Source organism: Zosterops lateralis, assembly GCF_965231275.1.
Source record: "Zosterops lateralis genome assembly, chromosome: Z".
Taxonomy (NCBI): domain Eukaryota; kingdom Metazoa; phylum Chordata; class Aves; order Passeriformes; family Zosteropidae; genus Zosterops; species Zosterops lateralis.
Window position 1 is genome coordinate 15,364,059 of NC_139800.1, and position 17,751 is coordinate 15,381,809.

Genomic DNA, 17,751 nt, shown 5'->3' on the forward strand with positions numbered 1-17,751 from the left:
AGTGACCAAGTGGTCACTCATCAGCCAAGGACTGATGGCTGTACAAAGGTATCCCTGTCTTTACAGCTGGAACTGGGACCTGTGTGCTCCACAGATCTTGGGTGGATGCTACAGGGTCACTCAAATGCTTTGTTAACTCCCTCAAGGATGATAAAAGAGGAGCATGTTCCCCTTCCTTCCCCTCAGAGTATGAAGTTCATACTCCCAAGGTCACAATATTCTTCTATGATTTAAATTACCTCCCTCCACTGGAGGAGGGAAATTAAATTTTTGTGAGTCACTAAGTCTGGTTTGTTGGTTTGGGGTTTTTTTATGCCTAGACATCATTTTGTGGGTGGTGTTTAGGCTGCTAAATAATTTTTCTTTATATTATATTATCTTGGAAGTCTTGCAGACTCTAGTAAGCGCCTGCAGTTTTAAGGCATCTGAGTTTAAGAAAAGGTCATCAGGAAACTCAGATGTATTCTCAGAAAAAAAAGCCTCTGACCTAGATTCAGCCTACTTACTTTGACACTGAGGTTTGTTCTTTTCATAGAGCCAAAATAGGTTTTCAGCTGCAGAACTATTTTGCTTCCTGCTGTCGTTGCCTAATAAAATAATGCACAGCTTTTTGTAGGACGTAATATTTGATGAATTTTGATTACCAAAAATGCAGATCAGCCTCTTGAGGGCTCAGATATTTAGTAAGGTAATTTTCTGAAGAACTGTAAACTAACCAGATGCAACCTAGAGTCTCAGAGGCATCAGGTTAGGAAATTTATCGAAAAACAGACAAGAAAAGTACCAGCTAAGTGGAAAAAAAAAAAAAAAAAACCAAAAAAACCCACCACAAACAAACAAAAAAACCCCAGCATTGATCCTCTGCCTTAAAAAATGCATTACCTAAAAAAAAAACCTAGTAAAAAATACATCCTTAGACTGAGCAAAACAGTACTTAAATTAGCCTATATGGTACCAACCACCACTTTAGTAGAGAAAAAACCCTGTTTTTTAAAGCACTGGATTCAGTAACTCACAAATCCCAGTCCCACCCTTATGCTGATTCTCTGTGTCAAAGTAACACTGGTTCACCTTGATTCATTTTTAAGCAGATTAAAACATATTCAGACTCTTCATGAGAAGATCGTATTAGACCATTTTAATGTACCGTAATCTACTATTATTTTTCCTAAGTACAGATTCTTTAAAATATTTACAGAGATGTATTTAATTAGAGTATGCCTATAAATAAAACAAGGAGGAAAGTGTGTCTTGAAAATGTTTGAATGTTTAGAAATAGTCTTAGTGATAAATCATTGGAATACTATTATTTTGTGCATATCTGTCTAAGTACTTCCAAAATTATGTATCAAGTTTGCCTACATATTTCCTAATGGTAGCTTTTTCATCCGCTTGTGAGATTTGTTGTTTCCTACCTTTTTAAATGTAGCTTCAAAATCCCTTTGATTCAATGAGAATGGTGACAGCACTCAGAAAGCTCAGTGTCCAGTTCCCAAAACCATATAATTTACATTTGTCATTTTATTTGGGATTGGATGTTTCACATAATTTGATGTCCGCTCTGAGTTGTTCACATAGTAGAGAGGTTGGAGGTCCTTCTAGCAAGTTCCCTTTCCTAAATTGGTTGCAAATATTGTCTATGGTGGTGTAGATTCTTCCTAGCAGTTTTCAGTAAAGCAGTGCACGATGGAGTCATGAGTCAGGTTTATGTCACTTCACTCCTTCAACTGTTTCCAGAACTGCTCTATATTAAGCCCACGTTATCATCTGCCTATTCTTGACTATCTAGATAGCTACTGTTAAAAATGCAAAGCTTTTCTTGATGATTGCATTGTAAAAGCATTTCATAAATGGTTTGATTCCATACTTGAGGCTTGTTAAGTAAACTGTTTTACATTATATCCAGCTCCTTTCACCAAATGAAAGGAGCAGAACAAAGAGATCCATTGTCTTTAATGCACACTGAATTTTTACCTCTCTATTTCATGAACCCAAACTATTTCATTAACAAAGTTGCTGATCAAAAATGCTTCCTTGCAAGATTTATATATTCTCTTACTAGATATGCTGTTGTATTGGGGTTTTCTTTCTTCTTTTCTTGTAAGAAAATAGTTTTTTAAGATAAATTGTTTGCCTAGTAGAAACTCGTAGATGTACTTGTAATCAGTTATTGTGACCTCACAATACCTAGTGTGATTAGAACATATTTTCCCATTTGAAGGCAGTGTATATCTATTCCAGTCAGTCACTTGTAAACTGTTGCACTTAAGTTTATTTTGGGACAAAAAATCAGAGTGATTTGAACATAATCAAAATTTGAGTGCATTATGACAAAGCAAAACAGAAGCCAACTGCCTTGATAATATTTTTAATTTATTTGATAAATTTCAGTAGGGAACGTTTTTCACTGGAGAAGTGTATTAGCAGATAAATCAATATTTTTTGCATCAAGAAAAATAATCAAAATAAAAGGAAAAATCTGCCATGCTACATTTTGGTTTTGTTTGATGGCTAGTGCCAAAGATGTAGCACCAAAAAAAATGATAACTAATGGTAGCTAGTCTGCAGTTTCAGTGGTAAAAATTTGTAAAAACTATTTTTAAAAAAATATTTTATATAATAATGGAGTTGATTTCAAACAAAAAAGAAGCCATTCATTACTGGTTATCAAAGAGCTCCCTCTGACACCTCTCTTATAGGAGCAGTCTGCATCCTGAGAGAGTTCTTTAAGGAACTAAGGAATCCTATAAAAATGCCTCTCTGCTTCCTTGCACTCTGGTTTTGCTTTTCCAAAAGATGAGAAAGAGGTGAAGTAACATGTGCAGTTTGGAAGAATTCTTTCACCAATATTCATCCCTTAGTTTGTGGCTGACTGATTGACAAGGGAGCTGTACTGATACTGTAGATTAAATAGGTCTGTTTTTTTCTCCTGGAGGTCAGTTGCTTCCACAACCTGCTTCCATGCAACTGGATTTGCTAGTTACCAAGGCAAAGGAGCCTCAGGTAAACCTCTGCTAACTCTCAGGCTGGAAGGCATTCATTGCCTTGAGCCAAACTCACAGTTTTCTGACAAAGTATTTTGTATAGACAGTCAAATTCCATAATAGGACAATATTTTCTAGAACTGTTAAATTTTCATGTTGGAAAAACATAGTTTGTACTTTTAATATTTTTTACTCTAAACTTTATAAAAGCTTTCTAACATCTTTGTAACCAAAATTCCCTTAAAATTCCTACTAAAATAATCCTTTGCAATAGAATGTTATTTCTTCAGTCATCTGGGTTCAGTTAAGGGAGCATAATGACTAGATAAAAGGATGAGTCATAGTGAGCTGATTCACAGGCAAAAGAACAGAAAAGTATTTTTCACATAAGATTTAATTTATTATTTTGTAACTTTATATTTACAGCTGTAAAAACTCACTTCTGTATCTCTTAACTATGCACAAAGAATGAAGAACAATACTGAGCAGTGTATGGGGAATCCTCTTCTATGAAATTGTGAGCATAACTTCTGATCCCTTTGAATGCAATGGGCCTATTTCTTTGAACATAATAACTCAAATAAATGTGAAAGACCAGGCTGTGTGCATAAACCAAATATCTGCCCTTCTGCTGCTGTTTACAAATTTTAGCATTTATTGTGCAATGAAAATTTTTCATCCTTACCTCAGAAAGGTGATAACAAGTAAGCACTCTGGTTACTTGCTTTTAATGGGGGAGTGTATTAGCAGATAAATGTTTGATATTTTCCGCATCAATAGAAATAATCAAAATGAAAGGAAAGATCTGCTGTGCTACATATTGTTTTTGTTTGATAGCTAGTGCCAAAGACAGTGCCAAAAAGTGAACAAGCTGTAATGACAGCAAAGTCATGTAACTACTCTGAACACAGTAAATATATAAAATTTAGTCATTGCTCCTCCAGTCAAACTTATTTTCCTGTGGAATGCAATGCCAAACAATTTTTTTCCTAGTATACTGCTCTTGAAAGTATATGCTGAGTCACTTACACCATCTGTTATCTGTGCACGTATCAGCTGAGAGAAATGTTCAGAAGTTTCTGAAGACATCTGCTTTCTGAAGACTGAGCTTACCGATTCAGGGCTTTTTTGTTTTAAATCATACCTACTTGCACACTTCCTAAAATAGGCTCTTCTTTCTTGCACTTCTGAAGAATTTTAGAGCACTGGGATTTTTAGTCTTCCGAGTCTAATCCCACCTTGCCTTTGTTTACTGGTTTTAGAAAACAAGATAATCATAGTAGTAATAGCTAATTCATAGTAGTGATAGAACTAGAGGTTTTACATGATAATGCATTCACCATGGCATGAGCTTTGAAACAGTAAATACTGGACACCTTTCCCATTGGTCAACTTGATTATTCATTGTGAATTCGAACAACTTCTTTAAAAGCTGAATTGTGAGATGATATTTTGCTCCAATTTCCTGTCTGAGATTTTAAGTAATGTGTGATTCTAAGGTACTGTATGATACTAGAGGCAGAAAATTATGCAGTTTCCTGAAGGAAAAGCATGTAAACTATAAATCTGTGTATATGTGTGTGTATATATATGTATATATGGATTACTGAGGAAATGATAGATTCAATACAGAGGCCCAGTTCTATATTATGTGCACATAACTAGTAGACAAAGGGAAAGAATCACATAACCTCTTTTCTAGCTATGTCAGACATAGCTAGCAAAAAATTTGCTAACGTGCATCTATAGCCTTTTGTTAGCATGCCTTTTTTGATCAGTTAAATTATAGGTAAGTCTTCAATTGAAGAAGTCTTCTAGAAATGGTTAAAAATAATGACTTGCAATTAAGTATATAGCTATAACTTATATAATAGGCAAACTTACATGGCTATATAAGACATAAATACAGTTTAATTGAATTCCTGATGGAAAATACTAATTTTTACAGTAAATTTCACCAGCAGTAGCTCATGTCCCTTAGATTTTAGGCAGACATTTCCTCAGGGCCACTCTCATTTTACAGTCTCTGCCACCATGCAGGCAAGGATGCTTTGGGCTTTCTTCAACCTCTGAAACCCAAACTTTACATTAATTTTGTGCAATGGCTTCCTGTGACAATGCTAAAACCAGAGGGCTTACTTATAGACTGCCTAGCTGCCTCTGTGGTCATAAATAAATTTAAAGTGCCCAATTTTGATGGGCTGTGGGGTAGGATTGGTTTAGGAGGTACCTATTATGTCCATAGAATAAATATTTTTCAGGTTTTAGCCAAAGACAAGCTGATGTCAGCAGCCTAGAAGGAACCAGCTCCTAAGTACAACTGCTGTTGCTTGTGGGAGTGCTGTGGGCCAGTGTGAGACACAGGGCATTTCTAAAAGTGAGACCATGTGAACCAACTTCTAGAGCTTGGAAGCGCTTTCTGATACTTTTTAATTTACTGGGGTAGAGACTAACTGTCTATGTCCTCTCAAGATCTTCCTTCAGATAATACTTGCTTTGAGAAGAACCTGAAGACAATGGTGAGCATAGAAAAGTGGATTGTGAGTGAGAAAACAAATTCTTACAGAGAGGGCGAGCTACTTCCCCACTTCTGTTACAGTTTTGAAGGGAGAATGAGGATGAGTTCAAAATCCTTGTAGAAACCATTTCTCTTAATTACTAAGCCAGTCTTTGCTCCATGGTTGCAAAGCATGCCCTTGCAAACTGACAGACCCATTTCTGTGACACCTGCAGTAATTATGACATGAAAGAAAAAAGGGACTGAGGCAAAAATGAGGAAACCATTACTGTCTGTGCAATAGTCTCCTTGTACGAGATTTCTAAATCAATTTATATCTCAGTGCAAGGATATGGCTGAGGGAAGATAAGCTGTGCCTAAGGGAATGACTGCAATATGGGAGTGGAATTGATTTGTCTTATGACAACAAAATTTTCTGATGAAAACCTCCATAGATTATATAGTAAAATATAACCCCTTTTTTAATCCACTTAGAAAAATAATTTGCCTTTTATTGTTATCCCTCAGAAGGTGCCACGTGGGCTGTGATTTGTTTCTTTTGAGGTGAAAAGTTAATATTACAAAAAGGTGTTTGTAGCAGTCTTATGTGAAATTATGGGACAAACTGTAACACCCTTTGGTGAAGGAAAAGGCTTGGACACAGATTTTTAAGGATCAGAAGTGCCCTGGAATTAATGTGTTCTTCAGGATAACTGTGAAGTTAATGTATATACTTACAGAACTAATTGAAAATGACCAGTGACCATTCCTGTCACAAATGTGAGGATTTCTTAATGTCATCAAGCTAGATTATGTAATCAATCCTTGGATAAACAGCTTTGGTATTTCTCACAATTACAGTCTTTAATAGTTTTTCCAAATTAATGTCATTTAATTTAAAACTTTTTAAACCGATTACTGCTAATCTGGAAACAGTGATCAACCCATTGTCAACTAAGAAATTAAATACCCTTTTTTATTAATTGGTAGGTGATTTTTTTCAGCTTGTTTTTTTGCTGTTGTTGTTGGTGGTTTTTAATCTATACATTAAAAACAGAATGTGGCCATTTGGGAAACATTTAATGAGTAATTGTATAAATATTAATTTTTAAGATTGTATGAAAGAAAAGATGCTTGTGTAAAACTAGGATTATATGTTTATTAGAATGGTCTTTTATTAACTCTGGGATATCTGTGAATGTGTTATGCAAAAAATTCATTATGCAGGTGGAAAATTACTTCTTGTTAATAAAAAATACTACTGTAGGCTAGCAGGGAAATGGTCACACCTCATTTTTTAACAGCAAAGAACAGCATGTTGGAAAAAGGTTGTGGAAAATTTCAACCCCTCACCATGAAAAAAAGTTAGTGTTATTCCTGCCACACCCTCAGGTTATAAAACAGTGATAGGAAAATAATTAAATAATTTTTATTTCATTTAGTTACATTGATTGTAACATACATGATGTATAGGATTTGACATTAGAATCAATGTTCTTTTTAAGTGATTTATATATGGAATAAATCATTGAACAATGCAAGTAACTGTACTGAAATCTGGACCTTTCTCAATGGTATTTGTTGACCAGTCTTTTAAAAAAAATCCCCATGCAAACAAAGAAGACTAATTTTTGTATCTGATTTTACAAGAACCCATCATTATTAAAGAAGAGAAACAAAAGCACATTGGCAAGCTATTTTTGGCAACAAAATCCTGAATTCAGATGCTTAGATGATTTGTCAGTCTTTTTTTTTTTTTTTTTTTTTTTTTTTTTCCTCCTGCTAAAGCCTTTCTACCTGTCTGAAGACTTGCTGCTCAAGACTGTCCATTCACAAATCCCTGAAATCTGCCTAGCCTGTGGCATGGTCTATAATAAGCTACATAGTAACAGCTGATGCTGTTTGTATTAAAAAATGGCCATTTGAGATGGCCATGACCTCCACTCTGCATTGAGGTGCAGTTGTGACTGTCTGAGGTTTTGGATCACACTTTGGTGCATATATATCTATGTCTATCTATCCATATATATATCTAAAAGGAAGATATGTAGTTAAATGTACGTTTGGTTATTTTGTTGTAAATTTTTAGTTATTTCTCTTCTGTCATTGCATCTCTTTTCTTCCACTTATTCCCTTCTCGTAGTACTTTAGTAGTATTTAATTTATTTTTCACTCACCTGTTACTCTGTTAGTAGGAAACAATCTTTGTATTTTGTTTCTTATTGCTGCTCCTCACTTCCATTTTCTTATTCTTTCTTTTAAAAATGGTATTTTACTTAAAGCTGTGATTCACAGACCTGGAAAATATCTCAGTTAAGAAATAAAATGCATTAGTGTTCAGATTAACTCAGAGACATTAATGTAAAAATGTAATTTTATAGAAGGTATTTTAACTGAGATTTTTCACACCAAGGATGTGATAGAAAATGTTCGTAGGCAGGATCAAGATTATCTTTTATTTTTGTTTAATAATTATAATAGTTATGCTAATACATTTATGAGCAAGATCCACTTTAGGGAGCCCTACAAGAACTGAAGGTTTGATCTTATATGCTCATGAATACTGTGGCTTTAATAACACTTCTCGTAGCCTTGAACGACCCTAAATATATTTCATCAGGCATGCAGTTTATTGTTTTTTCCAATATAATTTTTATAAAGGACAACTGCTGAAGAATTTGATATGGGTCTCTAAAAATTTCCTCATTAGTTATTTCTGCACAAAGAGTTTGATGCCAGCTGGAGGGAAAGGTCTTCAAAATAAACAGTGCCTTAATGTTTTTTAAGTTGATTTCCTGAGAAACAGGGAATTTGCATTGGAATATCTGCAGTGACCCCAACAGCAAGGAGTTCCTGTGCTCAAACTGGATAGTCAAATCCTGAACTGGAGGCTTTCTGGGGAAGCTTCTTCAGTTCATTCATTTTTTGAGTATTTTTTAAAGCCCTGAAACAATAGGAAATTTACTTCTTATTAGTCACTGAAACCTACCTGGCTTCCAGCTATCTTAAGATATTTTTTCTTTTTCCTTCTTTTCCTTTTTTAAGTGTAGACACTCAAAACCTGTTCCTTATTTTTATGACACAAAATTTTAACTTGTGAAAAAGCAGCAGTTCACAAATGTGAAAAGATTTGACTTACAATATGAAACATGTGTTAAGTATAGAGAAACCAATAATTTTTAAATTACTGCATTAGTGAATAAGTACTAACTATGTCATCTGCAATACAACAATTGGCAGCTTATTTTCTGTTACCAGTTATTTAGGCTAATGGGAGGTCTAGAAAAAGATTTTAATAGATGTGAAGCACAAGGATAGTTAGTAACCTTGGCATTTAAATGGCAAGAGAGCAAGCTTGCAGGTCTTTCAGAAATTAGAGCATTTGAGTACAGCTTGTATGGGTAGAAGAGCGGCACAAATTTTTTTATGTCATACATAAACTTTATATATAAATGACACTCCTGATTGGGAGATCTGTGTTTAAAGTTTATTACTTTTGGTCTTCTGTAGTAGACTCTATACTGTATAACTGATTCATCTTTCTCCTGTCATCCCAGTTCCCAGTTCCTCCTTCTTTACTTCTTAATTTTTGAATTTTTTCTCAGTTCTTTTTGTGGTAAATACTGTGTTTTGTCACGTGTCCTGCATGCCTGCAAGCACTCTTTGCCTCCTTGTTCTTGTTTCATTCTTTTGGCTTGGAAAACAGAAAAATCTGACAGGGAGTCCCAGGGCTTTCTGGAGTGTGTTAAGGTGTTTGCTTTTTGCTGGGGCAGCCCCTTAGACTGTCTTTCTGTAAAGATAAAGGGAGGATGCTGCCAACTTCTTTGCAGTTTTAAAAGCTTATGAGCAAGAAATCATGTCCTTATAATCTATCAGAGAGACTGGGAAGGGGTATCAGAAATGCTGGACCTGATGGCATCACCTTTTTTGAGCTGACTTTCAAATTTCACAGACTGTGACTATGGACATAGGTTTGCTATGATGCAAAATAAACAGACTTCTTTTCAATTGAGATTATTCCAGTATAAACACAGTATTACAAAAACAACAACAAAAAACCAGGATAAGCAGACATTACAATAAATAATACTTTTTTTTCTGTCTTTGAAAAGTGAAAGGAAGCTACTAAGGTAAATATGGTTGTGCATTAAAACTGCCAATTCAAAAAAGAAAGAAATAGGCTCATAGGAGAATGTACATGCATATTTAAACAAAATACCACCTTATTGTTCCAGTTAAGTCTGAGTACTCAGCTTTTCTAACCCATCTGCCATGGGCTGTAAAATAAAATTGACCTTTAGTCTCCTTGTAATTAGGATAGCACCCACATTTAAGAATATAATCATGTATAAAAAATAGTCAATTTTATTTTATCTCACTGTGATAAGTATTATCTGTCAGAATCTCTGACACTTTATCTATCTAGTTAATTTAGAAGGAATATCTCTTCTCATACACAGAGGACACATTACCAGACTACTCTTTTAGGGCCAGCAGTCTACGGTCCCACTAAACAGGTACAAATGTTAATTTCCTCTCCAGCTGCTCGCAGGCTCAGTCACTTGTCTCTTTTCTTGCAGAACGACTCCTGGGGAAAGCAGTACTCATATGCACTCTTCAAAGCCATGAGTCACATGCTCTGCATTGGCTACGGAGCCCGTGCCCCCGTCAGCATGTCTGACCTGTGGATAACCATGCTGAGCATGATTGTGGGGGCCACCTGTTATGCCATGTTTGTGGGGCACGCCACCGCCCTCATACAGTCCCTGGACTCATCACGGCGACAGTATCAAGAAAAGGTAACTCATTTTCTCCTCAGGTTCTGAAATGGATTCATGGGATGTTTCAGCTTGGGAAGAGGCGGTATGACTTTACATGAAATAGTCTAGGAGTGTGTGAAACCTGTGGTGGAAGTCGTTGAACACAAAGGAGTTCAGAACTCTCCAGGAGTTCAGTATATTTTTGCAAGAACCTACTTTTCTTAGGGAGCAGCCAGTTCTTGATGTTCTACTTCCTTTAAACTCTTCTGTAAAACCTCCATCCCTTGCTTAAGACTCGCTTTGTATCCCTTTGCTACATTCTGTAGATATTTGATCTACGTGGCTTGAATAAGGGCTTTGACCTTGGTAGCTTGGGCATGTCTTTACGATTTCCTGTCATTCCTTTGGAGTACAGTTCAGGAATCATCCTCAAACATGTTGAAAGAATGGCCTTTAAATGAGGACCAGATCAAATAATCAATTAGTTTTACTTTTTAACTTCCTCAGAGAAGGGCTCAAAGAGGTCTTCATTTGCTTAGTAAACAGTATTGTTTACATGTGAATCCATGACCTGTAAGGTCCTCTCCAAGGTCAAAAAGGACCATGGCCAAAGGTAGAAAAGTGGAGAAAGGTTAATGGAAGAGAGAAGCAGGAAGTAAAAGGTTATTTTATTCTGTGTAAGATTGGAATTAAAAAGACATGAATGAGTACAGGGTAGGATCTTTCTGAAGTAAGTACTTGTTGGAACAGTACTAATTAAAACTCTCAGATGTTTAATAAAAATCAGAGACAAGTGTGGATGAAGGTATGAAACTGGGAGATATGGCTGGGAATGATGGCATAAGAAAGAAAGGATCAGAATGAACCTCAGGAAGGGACAAAAAGAATGTGCTGAATTACCAAGGTGCCTAAAAGATGACAAAATTCAGTAATTATAGAAAATGGGGAACTGGAGGAGCCATACCAGGGGAGAGGTCAGCTGAGCGAAGTAGTGAAATCAAAGTTCACATCAGCAAATAAGAAACACAGCCTGAGCAATACTATTTGGCATGTGTCCATAAAGGTCCAGAAAGGCAAACTGGGCAGAAATCGGTGTATGACGTTACACAAACCTGAGGAAGAAACCTGGCAGAGACTAAATAGCCGAGAGAGTGACCCTGGCATCTGCTGAGGATGAAGTGGAATGACCTGAATTTGCTGGGCAAGAAAGAGAGAGGAAAAAAAAAAAAAAACCACAGACAAGAAGAGGTACAGGATGAGGTGTAAGTTCAGTGACAGAAAAATTAGCTTGTGGCTGACAAAACAGCTGTTCAAAACAAGTTTGCAAGCAAGAAATTTCACACACTGAAGTGTCATAAAATATGAGTTAAAATAAGAAGTTTAGAAAGAGAGTAGAGATGATCATTAAAACCAAATGAGTTCTGTCAGTGACCATGTGAAACCCCTTTATTCATCTCAGTATAATGTGAAAGGGCTAATCTAGTTAGGTTACCTAACTCAACTGGCTCATTGGTTCTGTTCTGTGAACAGAAAGGAAAGTAATTTTATCCAAATGGGACATTTCTAGGAATCTGTGGAAGAGGAATATCATAACCATGGGCATGAAGTATGACTGCAATTTCATTAGAGGTTAGGGTCAACATATATACATACATTAAGAAATCAGAAGAAACTATTCATCTGAAATCTCACCGTAATCATTGTTCTTAGACCTTGCTGGCCGCAGCAGTATATCACAATATTCTAAGCATCAGAAACATAGTACATGTGTAAAGATATCCATATATTTTAAACTGTGCTAAGTAAAGCCAGTCTCATTTGCACTTGTTTTGTAAATTAAAACCCAGCAGCAAGCAAACAGTATTGCATTTCTCATCTTTTCGCAAAACAGCAAACAAAAATTTTTTGTTTATTCATTTGTTCTCTGATTTTATGCACACACAAACAAAACTTTTTGTTTAATTGTTTTTTCTCTGATTTAATGCACTTTATTAAACATTAGCATAGACATATCTGGCATTTTTCAGCTCCTGCAATTCTTAACACATTCATTTTTCCTTTTGTTTTTACTTCTTGTTTTCTGATTTCAGAAGTAAAAAATAGCATGGCATGGACAATCAGAAATTTAAGAAATGAGCCAGAAATTGCATATTTCTATGCTTTAGAAAAAATGTTTCTTGTTTTCTGAAAGCTATTCTTACACTGGTTATTAAGGCCTAGGGGTAAAGGATGTCTTGAAAAAAAAAAATTTTCTGAGATCCTGGACCCGGATGTATATTGTCAGCTATAACAACTATACGGACTTGTCTGTACATTCTTACATTTCTCTATCACAGTTTAATCATACTCTAAAACATATCTTGGATTATAGCATAAGAATTATAAGTCATTACTAGAAATTCTTAAAGAGTATACTGTATTTTTCTTTTCTCTGTGAACTAAGATAAATGGGCATTTCGAAGACCATTTTGTGGTACCCATTTTGTCATCATATTTCCTAAAATATTGGTAGATAAAAATTGTTTATATTTCACGTATCTGACACTTGAGAAAAAGGTAGATGAAATTCCAGCTACAGATTCCAGAGTTTTAATATGCTCCATTATCCATTTTTGCATAGTGCATTGCTTTCTTTTCTTCCAAAATTAAAAAATCAGAAGAGTGAGGCTTTTTTGATTTTTCAGGCTTAAGGGCTAGGATCAACTTTTTTTAGACATATATATCTAGGGTTGTGTATTTATTGGCACCATTATTTCCTTGTAAGAAATATATAAAACAATGAAATCAACATGAATTGCTAGGCAACACAGAATGACAGTGCAGGTAAGAAAGAGGTTGTTTTTGATTCTTCTCTGAATAACATCATAAATGTATCTGTGGAATGCAGTTAATTAAAGGAAAGTTCTGGTCCTCACGGTGAAAGCAGCCAGAAATAAAATATTTGCTCCCTCATTTGGGTCCTTCCAAAACTCAAGGTATGCAAAACTAGAACAAACATAGTTGAAAATGGAAGAGCTACACACAGGAAGATCAGAATGATACTTCATTAACCCAAATGTCAAATACAATCTAAGAATTTGACCTGTGCCAAGCATTGCATGCTGAGAGAAATCAAAATATGGTAAGGAAGCAAATATTGCTCCACAGGTTTACTCTTATGGGCCAAAACCAAAATGGATCAGAGAAAACTAGGAGTGATTATAAGCTATCAAATATATATAACTTGTACACTGGGAAGGGGTTACAAAAAAAGAATGCATTGATACGTTCTGATCACTGATGAAGTCCCGGCTTTTTCTGCTGAAGTAGTGGAGCTGTTCTCAAAGAAAAAAAATACCTCTCAGATTTAATACATATATCACATCCTGGTATCAATTAGTGAAGAGCTTATACCTGACAAAGGAGAGAGATGTCCAAGTCAGGTATAGTGAATCCATATACTCTTTACAGTAATAAAGTTTGATGGACTATTCTACCTTAGAAAAGGACTGAATAAATCAACAAATCAATGTCATCTTAGTACTCTCCTTCCTGACTTTGGTGTAAGTCAAAGAGGAGTGCAGTAATAACTAAAAGCAATATTCTAAGTGACAGCACCTTTGACATTTTCTAGTGTCTGGGAAGTCAGCACATTTCAAAGATTTTTGCCTTTGCAAAGACAACTTTTATTTGAAAGAACCAGAAATGCATATGCTGAGCTTGTTAATAATCTAGTGTGAAACAAGGAAGGCAGAATGAACAGTCACTTGACAAGGGGGTGAAGATCATTAGTTAAATATTTCTTCCTTTAGATGTTGGCAGCCCCAAGTAGGAAGATGTTCACCTAATGCTGTGAATGACAAAGAATTTTCATGATTGAAGATAGGTTAATATTTTCTTTGTTACATTCTGTCATAGGCATAAAATGTCCAGGAACAACAAGCTAATAGAGGCAAGATTTTTAGTAGCATACAGATTGTCTTATAGCCATAAGATTCTTAAATTGGTTTGATAAAATACCCGGTATTAGCTGAGGAGGTTATTTAATTTTATTTTAGTATTCCATTTTCCTTATGCTATCATTTTGTATATTTTGTTTATTCTCTAATAGAACTCAACACAAGGTGTCAAAAAAAAGAAAAAACAATCAGACCAGTTTTGCCAATTGCAAGTAATATGAGAGACATAAAAATATTTATTTCAATTATATACATACAGGAAATGGAAAAAAATTACAACTATCTCCAGTGTCCCAAAGGACATCTAACCCATATTTGCTTTTATTTTATCTCTTAATTTATGATCTTTTAGCATGTCTTCATTTAAATCAGTCCAGTTTAAAAGAATAAAAGAATTTAAATATACTTTTTTACAGAGAAAAGCAGTAACTATATATAAAGTTAATTTAAAAGCAAACAGTATGTTGTAAGTAATGAGCAACAACTACACAATTATGTGATATAGTGCATTTTTATTTAGATAGCGTTGGGATTTGACTCAATCCGAATCGCTCAGATTGCCCATTTTTTCACTTCTTAAGCATCAGAAGAAACATTTAAAAAGGAGTAACAGAATTAGGGCAGCTTTAGATTTTGCAGCATGAGGCCTTGCTCTAGCTTTTTAAGGCTGTTTCTCACAGCTCCAGTTTGGATATCTAAGTAGCCCACACAGTCGTTCTCTGAGCAATTGTTTTAGGGTGCAGTGGAGGGGTTCTGCCATAGAGTAAATCAGAACTTGGGAGTCAGAACTCATTCAGCCAGTGAAGCCTCTGTGTTTTCTTAAAGAGGAATGGGAGACAGCACTTCCATGTTTTCTTGAGTTTCAAGCAATTGGTGGTTAAACTGAAAGTGGAACGAGGCAGATACCAAGTTCTTGGCATGTTCATTAGAACTCCTTCAGTTCTTAGGAAATATTTCTGGAAAATTTTAGCTATTTGTAACTATGTCAGCTGTAAGTATCAGGGATTTGTGTATATCCACTGAAGTCTGGGAAATGGCTGAAGTCTGATCATGATGGAAATTCATATCAAAGGAAGAGCTATGGCAAACTCAAGACCACATCACTATTTAACTAGGCTTATACCAGCTTGTGGCATATATATATTATTAAACTAAATACAAATATCCATGCTGGACTCGAGTCAGAGGAAACAGAATGAAACCAATAAACAGGTTTCCACTGCTTGCATGTTATATGCCATTCATAAAAATCTTTTAAATTTTAGTTTTATGGATTTTTTTTTTCTTAAATTGAACAGATATTTAAACAGCAAATTGCAGAACCTGAATTTTAGATACACAGCTGACCTTGCAATATTGCAGTTACAGAATGTTATTCCTGGATCTGGTCTGATCTGAGCCGCAAAGTGCTCATTAAGTACTGATTTCTAAGTTCAGTAGCTTTTCATGGTTTACACATGGTTTTTAAAAATGGAAGTAATGCTTTTCTGGTGCTGATAGTAGTTTTTAGAAAGTCTGACAATACTGTAACACAAAAATATACTGTGATTCTTTACTTAAAAATAGCCTGTTTTCATTTATAAAGCATAATTTTAGCAATAAGTCACGTCATGTCACTGCTGAAGAAGGTTAGCCACTTGGAAGAGGAATCTTGTATATTCTATGCAGCACTGCTACAGAATACTTGCCACCCCAAAGGAATTATTTATTTTGGAATGTGGGTGGTGGTTTAATTTATATTGAACTTATACCTACTTGGGAAAAAAATCAAGAAACCAAAAAAACAAAACAGGAAAATAAAGCAAAACCTTTTTTCAGCCTCTAGTTTTGTTGGGTTTTAGAACATTCAGCTTACACAGATATATATCCTACTCAGCTTTGCCACAGTGCAGTATTTAAATAGTAAAGAATTTTTGAAGTGTTTTGTGAATGATCAAGTACAAGAGCTGCTAACAGTTCTGTACAATGTCAGGACCTCAGGACTAAGCACTGATTTTATCAAAAGCCATATAGTCATTGCAGTATTGTGAACAAGAAAATTCACTATTCCCTAAATATGTATTCATGACTGAGAGTCGTAGGATACCATACCATAGTATTTGTGGATTGTTTCTGGTAGTCATAATTCGCGGATTTGTGATTTTATTTGGAAGTCCAGGGTGCCTTATAGTTGGAAAGGGGTTTGTAAGTGTTGCCTTTAGGATTATTTCTGAATCATTTTATGCTGTTTTTGCTTACATCAGGTCACAGACTGCTAAATGGATAGATGGATAAATGGATAAATTCCTGGCTTCTGTGAGTCTTACTGGTCCTTGCAGAAAGCAATGAGATTTACTAGAACAAAGCAAGCTATTTAAAGATACTTCGTACAGCTCAATAGCAGAACATTCAGAAAGGGAAAAAACAGCTGCATCCCAGAAAAATCTTTTCAGATACTTCATTTCACAGGATGCACCCTGTTATTTGATAGAACAAGCACATAATAGGACTTGTAGGTACATTAATTCTTTTATTTGTATGTGTCTTTTAACTTGATGCATAATTAAGGCCATCATGAAATCAACCCACTGACATATAAATGAATATGTAAATTCTCAGCCGTGAGAACCAGTGTGGGCTGTGCAGGAAGAAGCTTATCTACTGAGCATGAAAATATTTGTTGTGTCATGATCAGGCCTTCACTCCCATCATTTGCTTTCTCTTTCTCATCTTTATCAGTTTTTTGTTTATAATGATTACTTGGATTTTTGCTGCACATACTTGTGATAGTGACATTGATCTTCACAGTTTTTGAAATGGGAAAAATGGTAAGATAGCATTGCAAAAAGTTAGGAAAAGAAAATATTTTCCCTCTCCCAATCAAAAATCAGAAGTTACTCGCCTTTAATAATACAATATTAAAATAATAAACTTTTTTTTCTCTACAAGCTAATTTCTCTACAAGCTGAATATTATGTTTAGTTTGAGGGCAAGACTTTGGAGAGAAATGTAAATTAGTCATCACATTCTCACTAGACTGCTCTCCTCTTTTGTCCTGATACTTCATAATTGTGTTTCAGCTTTTCATTACAAGCCAGTCTTGCTGTAATCGGGCTGGTGATTTTTGCCTTTCATCTCTGAGAAGGTGATTGGTCCCTCCCAGCAGCAGGGACTGTGCAAGCCAAGTGCTCTGCACCCGGCTGCATCATACCTGTGCCAAACTGTAATAGACTCCCACTGCTTCTAAAATGACAGATGGGACTGTCTTTGATTTATTGCTGTGTTGTGGGTAATTTACCTATAAAGTGTTCTGCTGTCTTGCATTATGGATTAGGTTTCTAGCAGTTTTCCGTATGAAACTGCAGAGCAAGCTAATTACAATTGCAACCATGTTCATGATGACTATATAAAATTAGCTGTGAAGGCATGAAGTTATTCCAGACTCAGATTTTACACACAATCTTCTTTATTTCCACAATAATTACCATAGGTTCCCACATTAAATAGATAACAGAAAGAGAGAGTGAAATAAAAACCAAGGAATGAAGTTTTGGACTTTAAACTTTCTGTTCAAATACAACACAAGTTACAAA

At 35.2% G+C, this 17,751-nt stretch overlaps 1 protein-coding gene across 1 annotated transcript in view; it reads left to right on the top strand.

Annotated features, from left to right (window-relative positions):
• The window catches only part of HCN1 (hyperpolarization activated cyclic nucleotide gated potassium channel 1), a gene marked incomplete at both ends in the record, with an annotated part of 192,146 nt that overhangs the window by 116,165 nt on the left and 58,230 nt on the right, over positions 1–17,751 (top strand). The window contains one exon of the mRNA XM_083883306.1: positions 10,062–10,280. Within this exon, the coding sequence (XP_083739432.1) occupies positions 10,062–10,280 (219 nt within the window). The remainder of the gene's footprint in view (positions 1–10,061; positions 10,281–17,751) is intronic.